Raw genomic sequence first — 15,366 nt, forward strand, 5'->3', positions numbered from 1 at the left:
ACTTTTTTTGTATTTTAGGACATTTCTTGGATTTTAGGACATTTCTCATAATTTAGGACGTTTCACGTGTTTTAGGACATTTCAAGGATTTTAGGACATCCTGTCAGGGTCTGCAGGCGAGCTTCTACTGGCACTTTTCTTGATAAACAAGCTCTATTTTCATGTTGTCTTATGCACTCTGGCACCTTATGTATACTAAAATTACAAAAACAATTCCCAAGCTGAATACTTTTATTTGTTGTTGTGAATTAAAAAATGAAGGGGGGGCACTCGGCACCCTATCGGGGGCCAGATTTGGTCCACAGGCCGTAAATTGAGAAACACTGGCCTACACCTGCAGTTTATCTCTGCAGCAGAGTGGAGGGTCAGATTTTTTGATGTAAAACTGTGGCTTTTCAGGTTACACAGACCTTTTTCACAGCAAACACTCCGGCTCTCACAGTAAGAAGCACAGATGTTACTAATGACACTGACGATGTCTCAGTGTGACCGCGAGCCTGCAGCCATCGTTAATTTCATGGTTTATACCTGTGCTTCTTGTACTGTGACATGTCAAAATATCTCCATGAAGAAGCGTTAGGTTGAGCAAAGGATGTACGCTGACGCAAATGTTTCATTATATTATCAAAAGGCTAATGTCATTTTCCCTCCAAAAGTGCGTTTAAATGCTGTTTCAAAGCCTTTTCCAGACAGCCAGACGACTTTATTTATTAAATTATGTAGTTTTATGGCAATCTATTCAAAAGTAGTTAAAATATTTCAGTTTGGTCTTTAAAAAATGTTTGCTTGCTGCTTTTTTATAGTCTGTAAACCATAAATAGTGCAGCATGTCCCTCTTTATTCAAAGAAACAGTACAAAGAAGAATAAATAAATACAAACAGCTTTTGTGTAACTCACAAAACGCAGCTTCAAAGTGAACTAATAATTCTTGTGTGTATAAAAGTCATCTGTGTGTAACGTGGCCGGATGAACCTGTCTGGAAACCCTCGGGCGGATTTGCTGTTAAAGTGTTGCTGCCCAATATTTACTTAGTTACTTTCCACCAATGCAGACAGAGATCACACTGAACAAGAGATAAAGCAACATTTTTTATTTTGCTTCCATTTTTCACAGGTTTATGTTCAAGATAAGATGTTTTTTGCACTCAATAGACATATTTCTGTCAAATTTTGTGTTAAAATCAGTGTTAGTGAGCACATCTCCCTTTAATGTGTGACTTATTAAAATGCTGATTAAGCAGCATGATTTCTGCACAGGTTTGCTGTGTTACGGTCACAACAAAGACCTGAAATGTGCAGTTTTACCCTGAAAAAAGACATGTATTATTTCACATGACTAGTGCTAAAGTAATACATTTTGGTCACGAATAGATACCCCAAAGAATCAGTCAGTGTCTGTTGTGAAGGTCCGTTGCCTCACGCAGTGTGACACATCTCCTCACACAGAGTTGATCAGGTTGCTGTGGATTATTGGCTCACTCCTCTTCAGTGGCTGTGCAGAATCGCTGGATGATGGCAGTAGGTGGAACATGCAAAATTACATTTTACTGTAGGTCCACTGAAAGCTGGGACAGGCTCAAGCCGCCCCGTGACTCTTACCAGGACAAGCGTCTTTTACTTGGAGTATTTTCATCAATAAAAGATCTGATTACTTCTTCCACCCCTACGTGCATCCCATTAGAATTTTAAATGATATATTACTTGATTTTATTACATTTTTGTTTTTATTTTTAAGTCATTTAATTTTTATTGCATTTTTTTGTTTTATTTATTTCATTTTATTTTATACTTATTGTCTGATCTTATTTTTTTCATTTTATTTTTACTTTATTTTTCATTTCATTTCATTCAATACAATATATATGTAAAATAACTATAACTGCCACTTTTAGTTAAATAAAAGATCTAATTACTACTTTAACCCTATGTGTATCAGATTAGAATTTTATATTTTATTTAATTTCATGACATTTTATTTTAATTTATTTTATTTCTTTAATTGCATTTATATTTATTTAACTGTATTTATCTTATTTCATTTTATTTTCTACCATCTTTAAGAGAATACTGCATCCCATTATTTATAAACAATTCCACGCTTTTATTTTGAAACGACGCACTCCCAAACCGGAAAACGTGTGCTGCCAAATTTGATGTGACTGATACCTGCAGCACGAGACCACGACGACACTAACACACACTCACCGGTGTGTGAGGGAGCTGTTACCGACATTAATCACCGGCCACAGATACAGATAATGTGCACGTTAATGTAAACTACGGTATTTACCGACTACGCCCTCGGTACCGGAGCCCCGGAGCCCCGGAGCGGCGGCGGGACCGGAGCCACATCAGCCCCGGGGCGGACAGGACAGGACAGGTATGGCGGCAGTTTGATCCACAGTTTAAAAACAGTTAAATTGTGTTTACAGAGGAGCCAGAATAACCAGTTTTTACCCTGAATGTTAAAATGTGAAAGTGTTTTGATGCTCACTTCCTGTTCTGTCATTGAGTTTCATTTTTATTTATTATTTATAAGAGTACACATATAACAAAATAAAAAGAAGCATACTGTATGATAAAGTTAGGGTGAAACCTGGCTGTAATGTTAATGTAGCGCGTTTATCTTTTTTAAATGTGTTATATAATGTTCCCGCTGTCTGCCATACTAAATTAAAACATATTAAAAAGGTTTTTTTTTCAGGGAAATCAACATGTGGAGCTGCAGTCTGTGGGCTCTTCTTCCTCCAGTCTACTCTCTGATCATCGCTGCTGGACTCTGGCTGGTGTGAGTCAGAGACACTGCGCTTGATTTGATTTTGGGGACACTTTTGCAAAATGTCAGGAGGCCCGGGGCCAGTCGCAGCAGCCCAGTACACGTTTCCAGGGTTTCAGGATGTTTCTAAGGTTTTAGGGCATTTTTAAAGTTTAGTACATGAATATGACTTTGGGACGGAAGATATTCCTACAATTTAGGACGTTTTTAGGATTTTAGGACATTTCTAGGACTTTAGGATGTTTCTAGGACTTCAGGACGTTTTTAGGATTTTAGGACATATTTAGGATTTCAGATTATTTCAACACGTCTCTAAGATCTTAGGATATTTTAGGACTTTAGGATGTTTCCAGTATTCAAGGACATTTCTGACTTTAGGATGTCTCTAGGCTTTAAGGACATTTTTTTTTAAAGATTTTTTGAGGGGGTGACATGCAAGCAAAGGGCTGAGGCTGGAATCGAACCCGCGGCTGCTGCAGCGAGGACACGGTGTCTGTACATGGGGTGCCCACTGAGCCACCAAGCACCCCAGGCTTTTAGACATCTGTAGGATTTTGGGAGGTTTCTAAGCTTTTAGGACATTTTTAGGCTTTTAAGGCATTTCTATGACTTTCGGATGTTTCTAGGACATCAGGACATTTTTAGAATTTAAGGACATTTTAAGGATTTCAGATCATTTGTAGTATTTTAGCACGTTTCTAAGATCTTACGGTGTTTCTAAGATTTTAGGATATTTTAGGACTTTAGGATGTCTCTAGGCTTTTAGACATCTACAGATTTCACATTATTTGTAGGATTTTAGGAGGTTTCTAGGCTTTAAGGGCATTTCTAGGATTTCAGATCATTTGTAGGACTTAAAAATCTTTCTGGGATTTAGGAACTTTAGGACATTTTAAAGATTTTAGGACATTTCGAGGATATATTAGGATGTTTCTAGAATTTTAGGACATTAGGGTCTTAGCTAGGACCTCTGTCCGGGGATCCTCTACCAGCACATTTTTTGATAAATAAGCTCTTTTATGATGTTTTTTACGCACTCTGGCACCTTGTGTACACTGAAAGTACAAAAACAATTCCCAGTGTGAATTAATTTATTATTATTGTGAATTAGAAAATGGTTTAGGGGACCAGATTTGGCCTACGGGCTGTAGGTTGAGTATCACGGCTATAAAGAGACGAGAAAATACAAAAAATACAAAAACACTACAAAGAAGTAAAGATATCTCGTGTCTATGTGGGACAGTTTGAGGCCTTTTATATGTCTTTGTCCAGTTTGATATTCCCTCCATGTCTGTCACACATGCTGCGTTCAAACGTAACTCGTTTAAGTTTATATTAAGCTCTTTATTCCTGTGTTTTTATGCATTATCACAGATATTTTATAGCTGTCGCTGAAGAGAAGATAATACCTCTGGGCTCAAAATACAAGTAAGAATTCAACAATACAGATAATATTGACTTTTGAACTCTTTTACTGGTGGATTAATGTTATTTTTATTTATTTTCAGGAGAAGAAATGGATCCTATTATCCCTTCATCAGGTACACGCTCATGTCCTTTCATAATAAAAGCGTAGGTGTTGTTGTAAATAATAACAGAATTTATTTTAGAGCAACAAACATGAAATGTTTCGTCTTTTCAGTCTTGCAGGCAACTTTCCACCAGCCAGCTGCATCTTCAGCGAGGTCATGAACATTGCTGCGTTTGTGGGTGAGACAGAGCAATATATTGATATTTTTTATGATTATGTGCATACATGTTTGTGCCATAAGTTGAATAAAGCCAACGGTCCATTTTTAAAAACTTTTATGCCTCTGTGCTGCAGATAGGCGAGACCGGAGGCATCATGTTTTCGGGTTGTCCGTCCTTTCATCCTATTTGCGTAAACATATCTCAAGAATGCCTTGAGGGAATTTCTTCCAATGTGGCACAAACATTCACTTTGACTCAAGGATGAAGTCTTTACATTTTGGTGGTCATAGGTCGAAGGTCAAGGTCATTGTCACCTTGCATTTGTCTCATTCTTGTAAATATGATATCTCAAGAACATCTTGAGGTTTTTTATTATTTGGCACAAATGTTCACTTGTACTAACTGATGATTGATCAAGAACTGATTAGATTTTTGATTTTGGTCAAGGTCACTGTGAAATTTGGCAAAAATGTTTATTTAGACTAAAAAATCAATTGATTAGATTTTGGCGTTCATCGATGTTAGGTCAAGGTTACAGTGACTTTGCATTCATCTCATTCTTATGAACACAATATGTCACAAACACCTTGAGGGATTTTTTTCAAATTTGGCACAAATGTCCACTTTGACTTAATGATGAACTGATTAGAGTTTGGTGGTCATAGGTTGAAGGTCAAGGTCATTGTGACCTTGCATTTGTCTCATTCGTGTAAATATGATATCTCAAGAACATCTTGAGGTTTTTTTTATTTGGCACAAACATCAACTTGTACTGATGATTGATGATGAACTGATTAGATTTTAGACTTATTGAGACTCAAAAATGAATTGATCAGATTTTGGTGGTCATCAATTATGGTGACTTTGGATCCATCTCATTCTCATGAACACAATATCTCACAAACACCTTGAGAATTTTATCAAATTTGGCACAAACATTTGCTTGGACTCAACAATTAACTGATTAGATTTTGGTGATCAAAGGTCACTGTGACCTTGCGTTGTATCATCCTTGTGAACACGATATCTCAAGAACTACTTGAGGGATTTTTTTCAAATTTGGCACAAACGTCCATTTTGACTTTATGATGAACTGATTAGATTTTGGTGGTCAAAAGTCACTGTGACCTTGTGTTGTATAATCCTTGTGAACACGATATCTCAAGAACGACTTGAGGGATTTTTTTCAAATTTGGCACAAACGTCCATTTTGACTTCATGATGAACTGATTAGATTTTGGTGGTCAAAGGTCACTGTGGCCTCACGTCCGTCTCATTCTTTCATTCTCTGTTACAGGGCTGATTATTGCCGTCCTCAGGTACCTTCAGGTGAAACACAGAATGGACAAACAGTGGATCAACGTCGGCAGCCTGATCGCGTTTTCTGTCGGCTGCTTTGGGATGACGCTCATAGGAAACTTTCAGGTAACTTTCCCCGCTGACAGACACCTGCACTCATCAGTTTATCTGAGTTGATTAATAGATTTTGGTTTCAGGTACTAACTGAGGAGATGATCCACAATTTGGGCACCTTTGTGACGTTTGGACTGGGAGCGTCGTTCTGCTGGGTGCAGTCCTACATCACCCTGACGGTTAATCTGCAGAGCGAGGGCAGGAAGGTCGGCTTCATCCGCTTCCTGTTGTCTGGATCCATCACTGTCTGCATGATAGTCTGTATCCTTTCACTCAGCTGCAGAGAGTCAGAGCATTTTATTAAAAAGAGTAAGACTGGTTAAACGTTTGTAATATCCTGCCACAGAAACCTGTGAGAGACTGCGAGGACTACTTTATATATTTGAGTTAATGCTGTTAGGTTGTATAAAGGCAAGGTCCAGGTTTCCCACAGATCCTTAAAAAGGATTAAATTTATTTATCTAAAAATACAGCCTTAACTGGTATTAAAATGTCTTAAATAAATATTTTATAAGTCTTAAAAATGCTCAAATATTGAAAATAGGGATTTTCTTCTGACATTGCATTGTAACATTAATCTATTATTATTAATATTTATAGTTATTTTTTATTCAAAATACATTTTTTATTATTATTTTAAATATATAAAAATCTGCCAAACTCTCCTTGCATGAACATCACCAAAAAGTGTTTTTTCTGTTACAATAAATATTTAAATAATATAAATATGTATAGATATATATAATATAGATATATATTGATTAATTAAGTTAATTTTGGTTGTTGTAAAACTGGTCTTAAATTTAATTCCTAGTGGAACTAAGAAATTCTTAAATCTAATGTAACTCGGTTTTACCGCAGATTTAACTCTTGATCGACTCATTTTGTAATTTGAACTTGGATGCTCTGCTCTCAGGTCGGAGTGATTTTAAGTGAATCTCACGTTAAACTTCGTGCAGGTTGTGATTCGGGATAGAAACTCGGAGGTTGCCACGTTTTGTTTTATGCTCTATAATCCCTCATTTTCATCCTGAGCTCAGCCGCTGCAGACTTCTCCATGTTGGGTCAGCGTCGCTACATGCAGGCGGCTCAGAGCCAGTGGGCGCTCGTCATGCTCTTCCTCATCTTCCTCGCCACTTTTGGCATCGAGTTTCGTCACAGCCGCTTTAACATCGTGTGCACGGACGCCTCCGGGCGTCCGGTGAGCCAGCTGGAGACCGCCTCTGAACCGTCCCGGTACCAGCCGGACCAGCTTTAGGGACGTCCCTCTGTCCTCAGTTTAAACATCCTCAGGTCCAACCGCAGGTATCAGCAGAGTTTAAATGCTTTTGTTCCTTCACCATCGTTTGCTCCACTGTTACCGTTAGTTACACGTTATCACCTCTACACGTATGCATGTTTTCATTTTATGTTTTTTTATCTGCAACAATTTGAAAAGAACAAATCTGCTCAGTTTATTAATCAGTTTTCAGTTAGTGAATTTATTCTTAACAGTTTGAACACTCCTTTAAAACACATCAAAGTTATGAGTTATTTTTGTAACTTTTTAAATGTTTTTTTAGGGACTTGTATGAATTTATAGATGTTATCATGTAAATGTACAGTATAAGTATGCACAGTACACTATCAGTACCATTAAAACATACAGCAGCATTTTTTGTTTTAATTAATTACTTGTTTTAAAATATCCTAAATAACAGATTATTTTTGTAACTTGTCAAATATTTTAGAGTTTTAGGAGCCTTGCATGAATATACAGATGTTATGATTTAAATGCATCAGTATCAGAAAAAAAATGCAAAATTTTCTTTTAAAATTGTGTAAAAAACTGCATCTATTACATCGTTTCTTCAGAGGGGTGAAAACTGTCTTGATGAATTATTATCGTGGATTATTCAGACTTACTGGGACATTGTTTTTGGGAAGATGAAGCCAGCTGAGCATAAAAACTGGAAACAGCTTTAATTTGGGGGGAAATGAAATTCTGCAGTTTAAAAAATGTATTTTAAAGGCTGAATTCAGGTTTTTTAGTGTTGAGTCAATCATGTTTAAATTATCTTAACTGACAAAACAAAACTAATATCTTTGTGGTTCAAAACCAGTTCGGACAATTGAGCTTTTTTGGGACTCATTGACTCTTTTAGATTAACAGTCTTTTATTTTATATTTTAAAGATAATTGAACGTAAAGATTTGGACTGAGGGAGACTTCAGTGTGAGACAAGGCATTTATTGGAAGCAAGTTTTCCAATTATCATTTCCTGAACAACCGATTATATTTCACACACAGAAATCATCATTTTTTGGCGATTCCTAGGGTAACTTTCCGACACCAACGTTACGAGGATGGCACATTTAAATAGACACCATTCGCCTGCTGAGGGAGACTAATTTAAGACAAAGTTTGAAATGAGGACTTCCTGTCAGCAGCACCACTAAACTGCAGCTCTACTTTCTAAAACATTACGACGTTAAACGGTTCGATCGTTGGATAAAACTTCGAAAACGTGTGTGTGTGTGTGTGTGTGTGTGTGTGTGTGTGTGTGTGTGTGTGTGTGTGGCGGGAGAAAATGGATGGAACGTGTTTACAAATACGACACATACAGTTTGAAAGTTTTTGGAGTTTTCGGCGACCGGATGCGGTTCATCTAAAAGGTGAAAAGTAACTTCACAGGTGTGCAGTTTCCTTTCTTATCTGCCGCTTTTCTGTTCCCGCTCGATCGAACGGTCCAGTGAGAGCGACGCTCCGAAGATCTGTTTCCAAACGTGAGAAAGGCGTCCTGATACACTGACTTCTTACCGCTTCTCCTACAACTCTTCAGCTGTCAACGTGGAACAAAAAAAACATTAAGAGTTGCAAAAAGGAGGGAGGAGAAGGAGGGGGGGCAAAGAGGAGAAGAGGTCGTTATGAAATCAGAAGTTCTCCCCGTCGTCCTCCGCGCTCTGCGTTAAGCGCGTCCCGTCAGTTCAAGTTGACTAAAGGACTTGACGAGGTTATAGTGGGCCCTCTCGTCGTCCGTCAGCTCCATGTTTCCGGGCCGCACCACCACCACCACGTTCACGCCCGCTTCCTCCGCAGCTTTAGCCTCTGCAACGACAAATACGGATGAAATTATAAATTTAACTCCACGTTTACAGAGCCTGAAAGCAAAGCTACATGAGCTTACATTCATTACGCGTACTGCACGTGATTTAACACACATATCAAACACTGGCGGTGATGTTTTGAGAAAATCACTGATGCGCCAACACGGGCAGGAAAGAAGAAGACATTTTCGTTTTAAAACGTCATTTTGAAATGAAAGCATTGCAGCGTGTGCTGCCTTCACGTACTTACGAGCACATGAGCGAACCTCTAAAGTCGTAATTACGAGTGGGAAATTTCAGTGATACTCGAGTTGTGACATTTGCGTGACGTTTCAGGGCAGCAGGAGTGGTGGAAAGCGTGGAAAGCGTGTTGGTAGTAAATATATATATTTCGTTTTTTTGTTCCTAGTAGCTTTCATATACTTTTAGCAGCTGTATATTTTAGTTTATGCATTGATTAGCGGCTGCAGCAAGCAAACTTTGAACTATGAAACATGCCGGGCGAGTATATTAACACTGATAATGTTATTTTATAACAGGAGTTACCGACTTGACGTCATAAATGCATAAAGATGAGGAGAAAAAGTTAATGTTTGGTTTTCACGTCCAGTGTGAATCAGCCAACAACCAAAGTTTCAAACTTGAAGAAAAGCAGGCGTTTTTCGGAGGCTGAAGTGCATTGTTTATCAGATCTGCAGAGTAAACACGAGGTGTTTTGTTGAGTCACATCAAATGTGTCCACGTAAACAGAGAAAATCCCACAGGGCAGCTTTAACAAAGACTGGCGGTTTTGTGACGTTTGCTCCGGGCTGCAGGCTGTATGATGACGTGCTGATTCATCGCAGATCCAAAGTTTGCCATCTAATATTTGCTAATTAACTGTTAACATGCTCACCTCGAGTGACGTCGGTCAAGAATGTGATCTCCTCTGGTTGACAGCCGATCCTCTCTGCAATCCTCTCGTAGCTTTTGCTCTCCACTTTCGCTCCTATATTAGTGTCAAAGTGACCGTCTAATAACTGAAACGATTAAAAAAGAACGTCTCATTAGCCATAATATTAATAACATTAACAGCACGACTTTACTGTCGCCTTTAATCAATTAAGACATAAAAAACAGAAAACTGGTGAAGATAATTACGTGAAACTAATTTTAATGTAGTGATGATTATTAAATATATAATGAGAGAGGCGGCTGTACTTACATCTAAAACGTCTCCCTCCACAGAGTATCCAAACAGAAGTTTCTGTGCCTCCACACTTCCAGAGGAGTAAATGTACACTTTTAGTCCCTGTCCTCTCCATCTTTTGATGGCTGGAATTACGTCCTGATAGACCCTGTTTACAACGAGCACAAAAGCAAAAGATAAATCAGTGATACTCAACTCACGAGCCACGGGCAAAAATCCAGTGGCCCCAGAACAGTTCCTAATTCACAATAAAAAATAAAGAGATTCTGGACATTGTTTTTGTACTTTTAGTGTATATATAAGGTGCCAGAGTGCGTACAACTGCATAAAAATAATTTTAAAAAAGTGCCAGTGGAGGATCCCCCACAGAGGTCCAATGTCCTAAAATCCATAAATGTCTTAAAATCCTGGAAATGTCCACTAATGTTAAAAATGTCCTAAAATCCTGGCAACGTCCTAAAAATGTAAAAAAAAAAATATCCTAAAAATGCCAGACGTCCTCAAATCTTGAAAATGTCCAAAAATCCTAGAAAAGTCCTACAGAAGTGTCCTAAACTCTGAGAAATGTCCTGAAATCCGAAAAGATCCAAAAATCTGAGATATGTCCTAAAATCCAAGAAACGCTGTAAAATCCTAGAAACATCCTTAAATCTAAGAAATGTGCTAAAATCAGAAAAAATGCCCTTAAATCTGAGAAATGTGAGCAAATCTGAAAAACCTCAAAAAATCCAAGAAACATCATAAAATCCAAGAAAAGTGCTCAAATCTTAAAAATGTCCTGAAATCAGATAAATCCCCTTAAATCTGAGAAATGTGCTAAAATCAGAAAAAATGCCCTTAAATCTGAGAAATGTGAGCAAATCTGAAAAACCTCCAAAATCCAAGAAACGTCATAAAATCCAAGAAATGAGCTCAAATCTTGAAAATGTCCTGAAATCCTAATACATTCGCTCCCTGTTGGATCAGAGCGTCGACTGAATTTTGAAATGAGGAAACTGATCGGCGTACTTACTCGCCTTTGATTCTCCCAGAAGCGTACGCCGCCCTCCACATGTGACCCTGCAGCTGTTTGAGCGCCGTGGACTTCCTGTCTGCCGCCATCTGCCACAGCACATTATCCACCACTTCCCTAATGGCCTTCTCCTCGTCCGTGTGGACCGTCTGGTCCACGGCGTGCACGGGGCCCGACCGGTTCTGTCTCACGTCCTCTTCGATCTGCGGCGACAGGCAAGCTTTGTCTTTTATTACGGGAACATCGAGTGAAAACTCGAACACTGCATGCTTTTTTACGATGTTTTGTATCACATTTATTTATTATATATATTATAATATTAATATATTAATTTATTATTTATTTTATATATATATATATATATATATATATATAAGAAAATAAGATTTTTATTTTTCGCACAAATGTGCTTCAAGTTTACATTTTTTTATCAAAATTAAAACAATTTAAGACCTAAATCAACTGATCCCTTTTACACATATGTTTCCCCAATTTTAAGGGAAATCAAATGTAAATAGAGAAATTACCATCAGTTTAAATCCATTATATGTAAAAAAAAAAAAAAAAATTGTTTAAATTGTTTGCAATACTATATATATAATCTTTTTTTTGCGCAAAAATGCCAAAACTCTCCTTTCTCAAATGTGAATATTTGCTGATTTTCTTAATATTATATGATAATAAACCAAATCTCTTTTAAGTTCGGACTGTTGGTCACACAAAATAAGAAATATGAATATGCCATCATGAATTTTGGAAATTATGATATTATGTTATTTTTACTATTTTGACATTTTATGGATCACATTATTAACAGCGTTACTACATCTTAAAGCTTGTCAGATTTAAGGATTTTACCGTTTATTTTAAATTTGGATTGGATTTGACCAAAACTGAAGGAAAAAATGAATCAGTCATTTAGGGATGGGGACAATTTTGCCCAAATATTTTCCTAACATAAAACACTTTTATAACACATTTTGTGCCATTTATTGAAAAGTCATTCAGTTATATATATTTATTATTTTTTAAAAAAGAAAAAAATGTTACCAATCATCTTGAGATTTAGAAAAGTTTTATTTTCCTTTTTTTTTTTTAAACAAAATCCTTCTTGCCGTGTCATTTTTAAAACTTCTGCAAGACTAACTTAAGACATTTTAATACCAATTAAGGGCTTTTTTTTAATTAATTAGTTATATTTTCAGACTTTTTAAGGATTCAGTGATTTACAGTGATTACTGGACTTAAAAAGAAAATAATGGACTTAAACAGATCAATGGTTGCAGCACTAATACAGTGACATGCACAGCAAAGGTCAAAGTTCACCCTCCGAACTCACTGAGCTGTCGACAGAAAGAGATTGTCTCTTAAATTTGATTAAATCTTGAAAGCTTGTGACCCGTTACCTGTTTCTTCAGGAGGTGAACATCTTGTTTGCACTCGTCCTCCTCCCAGTGATTGGACAAATACTCCTCCAGATGCTCCCTGATGTACGGAAATAAGATATCCTGCAAAAAAAAAACCACAAAGTGGATCACTGGGCGTTTTCTCCTGACAGAGAACAATAAATAATGTAATGCATCGCTGTTACGCTGCACTCAGGCCATATGGGACGAAGTAACATCTGGATGATTACAATCATCTGCTAACTCGTAACAGCTGTGTGTTGGTCTCCTGAGTTTTTTTAAAAAATACTAAAAAATGTAACATTATATTACTGAATTTTGGTTTTATTATTACACTTTTTTCAGGCCCTTCCATATTATAAAAGCTCAAAGTCAAATATGTTAGATTATTTAAAAGTCAGAAATTCCCATTTTTTATGACTTAGATGTTGATGTGAACTTGAATTATAGGTTGGAAATTTGTCAAATAAATAAATTAATAAATAATAAAAAATAAATAAAAACTAAAAAACAGAAAAAAAGACAACTCCATGTATGGAGATAGATTTGTCTCGAAATTATTTGCGTGAACAGATCGACAGTCTGTGCGTTAATGTGTCATCTGTAAATATAAAACAAATTGTAAACTCACAAAGGTATTCTGCAAATACATAAACAAAATTTAAAAAATAAACAAAAAGACTCAGAGTGCATAAAAAATGCAAGTCAGCAAGCCGAGAATTAAGACTCACAAGTAAAACTGTATTCTCTAATATTTGATCAAAAGTTAAATGTAAATGTTAAAATTATATTCATAAACGTTTTTCATTTATTTGTAAATTATTTAAATGTATTCCCGGGTATATTGACAAAACCTAATCTCTAGATACGTGGCATATGCTCTGTTTTTCTAAATATTCTGACAATTAGCTATCCGAAATATTTGTTCCATAGTTGTAAATGTTAGAAATCTATTTTTAAAAATGCTTTTTATTAATATGTAAATTAATTAAATGCATTCCAATTATATATTGACTCAAATTTATTTCCATAAAACTAGCACATGATCTGCTTTTACCAAGTAGTGACTAAATATTTCAACAAGTAACTAGTCCAAATGTATAAAATGTTAAAAACATATTTACATATATGCTTTTAATTTATTTGTAATTTCATTTAATGTATTCACAGATTTAATGACACCAATCTATCTCTATAAAGGTATCATATGGTTTTAATCAGATAGTGACCGTGTATTTTGACAAGTAGAGAGCACAAATATTTGTTCAAAAGTTGTAAATGTTAGCAAAATATCAAGAAATGATTTTATTATTTATAAATTAATTAAATACATATATTCAAAGATATGTTGACACAAATCTATCTCCATACGCATAGGACATGGTCTATATTTATCAGCTAGCACAAATATTTCTTTGAAAGTTGTCAATGTTAAAAATATATACATAAATGCTTTTCACTATTTTGCAAATTAATTAAAAATATTCGATGGAATATTGACACAAATTTTACTCCATACACATGGCCTTTTTTTTCCTATCAATTAGCACAAATATTTATTCTAAAGATGTAAATGTTAAAAATACATACATAAATGCTTTTCATTATTTTGGGAATTACTTAAATATATTAAATGAAATTTTGACACAAATCTGACTCCATACAGGTAGCATATGGTCTGTTTTTATCGGGTAATGGCTAAATATTACGACAATTACCTATACTAACTAATTAAATTTTAAGCGAGATAGTTATATAAAGCAAAAAGAAAGTAGACGGCATAGAAAATATATAAAAAGCAAAAGGAAAGTATCGTTAAACTGCACAATGGTCAAACACCGTCAAGCTAAACTGGTTTAGCTGGGCTGCTACTGGTGACATCTGTTAGCATTGCCGTTATAAACGCTTAGTAACTGGACGAAAATGAAACTAATATGCTGAAAATATCGCATTTGTGTAAAATAACTCACCTTTACAAATGTGATCGGTGTTGTTGTCCCTTCGATATCCAGTAAGAGTGCACTGGTACCAGCAGGAATTGAAACAGTGGCCATTTTTCAGTTAGCTGACGTTAGCTTGTAATTAGCAGCTCCGCCACAGTGTTACAGGGAAACGCCGCGCGCTGGTTTTCGGTGAATAACTGACTCGAGGACAGGTGAAGCAGACTGAAGGTTATCCGCGCGCGCAGTGATGGACCACCTGGATGGATGTTGTCCGCTAGCTCAGCTGTGCCATCACCTCCCAGCAGCTAACAGAGACTGAAGGAGCCGAGAGCAGCTCACATGGTCTCAGCTGCAGCGCGACCTCAGCGGCGGAGGGGGCGCTGCTGAGCGCGTCTGACGGAAACACACGAAGAAGAAGATGCTGAATTTATTATTTTAAATGTCTTTATTTTAATAAACTTTTCCACAGAAACGCACGAAGAAGAAGCTGATTTTTTTTTTTAATTTTTTAAATTTTTTAAAAATGTATTTATTTTAATAAATTTTTTCACAGAAACACACGTGGCCATTACATCAATAAATAAACAATAAATAATAATAAATAATACGAAGAAGAATCTGAATTTTTAAAATTTATTTTAATAAATTTTTTCACAGAAACACATGTGGCCATTACATCAATAAATAAACAATAAATAATAAGAAATAATACGAAGAAGAATCTGAATTTTTAAAATTTATTTTGATAAACGTTTTCACAGAAACACATGTGGCCATTACATCAATAAATAAATAATAAATAATAATAAATAATACAAAGAAGAATCTGATGTTTTTTAAAAAATTCAT

The 15,366-nt window shown here is 36.0% G+C and overlaps 2 protein-coding genes across 3 annotated transcripts; one reads left to right on the forward strand and one right to left on the reverse strand.

Annotated features, from left to right (window-relative positions):
- Nucleotides 1-2,111: 2,111 nt before the first annotated feature.
- Nucleotides 2,112-11,325, forward strand: tmem150c (transmembrane protein 150C). Of its 2 annotated transcripts, XM_088071424.1 has the most exons (9): nt 2,112-2,380; nt 2,705-2,788; nt 4,151-4,204; nt 4,285-4,317; nt 4,419-4,486; nt 5,766-5,893; nt 5,965-6,142; nt 6,931-7,186; nt 11,188-11,325. In XM_088071424.1, exons 2-8 carry the CDS (start codon nt 2,715-2,717, stop codon nt 7,137-7,139), a joined length of 744 nt encoding a protein of 247 aa, XP_087927550.1. In that variant the 5' UTR covers nt 2,112-2,380; nt 2,705-2,714; the 3' UTR covers nt 7,140-7,186; nt 11,188-11,325. The 2 variants fall into 2 exon arrangements, with proteins under 2 accessions (XP_087927550.1, XP_042365823.2); XM_042509889.2 differs by lacking the exon at nt 11,188-11,325 and having other exon boundaries at nt 2,113-2,380; nt 6,931-7,734.
- enoph1 (enolase-phosphatase 1) lies at nt 8,095-14,892 on the reverse strand. Its single transcript, XM_042509888.2, has 6 exons — nt 14,545-14,892; nt 12,575-12,676; nt 11,169-11,371; nt 10,172-10,304; nt 9,863-9,986; nt 8,095-8,968 (listed from the first exon to the last, which is right to left on the reverse strand). The coding sequence occupies exons 1-6, from the start codon at nt 14,626-14,628 to the stop codon at nt 8,829-8,831; spliced, it is 786 nt and encodes a 261-aa protein (XP_042365822.2). The 5' UTR covers nt 14,629-14,892; the 3' UTR covers nt 8,095-8,828.
- Nucleotides 14,893-15,366: the final 474 nt, after the last annotated feature.

This window comes from Plectropomus leopardus, chromosome 20, assembly GCF_026936395.1.
Source record: "Plectropomus leopardus strain MGB_pleo_1.0 chromosome 20, ASM2693639v1, whole genome shotgun sequence".
Classification (NCBI taxonomy): Eukaryota; Metazoa; Chordata; class Actinopteri; order Perciformes; family Serranidae; genus Plectropomus; species Plectropomus leopardus.

Excerpts from the sequence above, each read along its gene's own strand:
- tmem150c (XM_088071424.1), top strand. The coding sequence starts at position 2,715 with ATGTGGAGCTGCAGTCTGTGGGCTCTTCTTCCTCCAGTCTACTCTCTG. Across the intron at positions 2,789-4,150 it reads GCTGCTGGACTCTGGCTGGT|ATATTTTATAGCTGTCGCTG; the intron begins GTGAGTCAGAGA and ends GCATTATCACAG. Across the intron at positions 5,894-5,964 it reads CGCTCATAGGAAACTTTCAG|GTACTAACTGAGGAGATGAT; the intron begins GTAACTTTCCCC and ends TTTTGGTTTCAG.
- enoph1 (XM_042509888.2), bottom strand. The coding sequence starts at position 14,628 with ATGGCCACTGTTTCAATTCCTGCTGGTACCAGTGCACTCTTACTGGAT. Across the intron at positions 10,305-11,168 it reads TCTGGGAGAATCAAAGGCGA|GGTCTATCAGGACGTAATTC; the intron begins GTAAGTACGCCG and ends CGTTGTAAACAG. Across the intron at positions 8,969-9,862 it reads CTTGACCGACGTCACTCGAG|AGGCTAAAGCTGCGGAGGAA; the intron begins GTGAGCATGTTA and ends TTGTCGTTGCAG.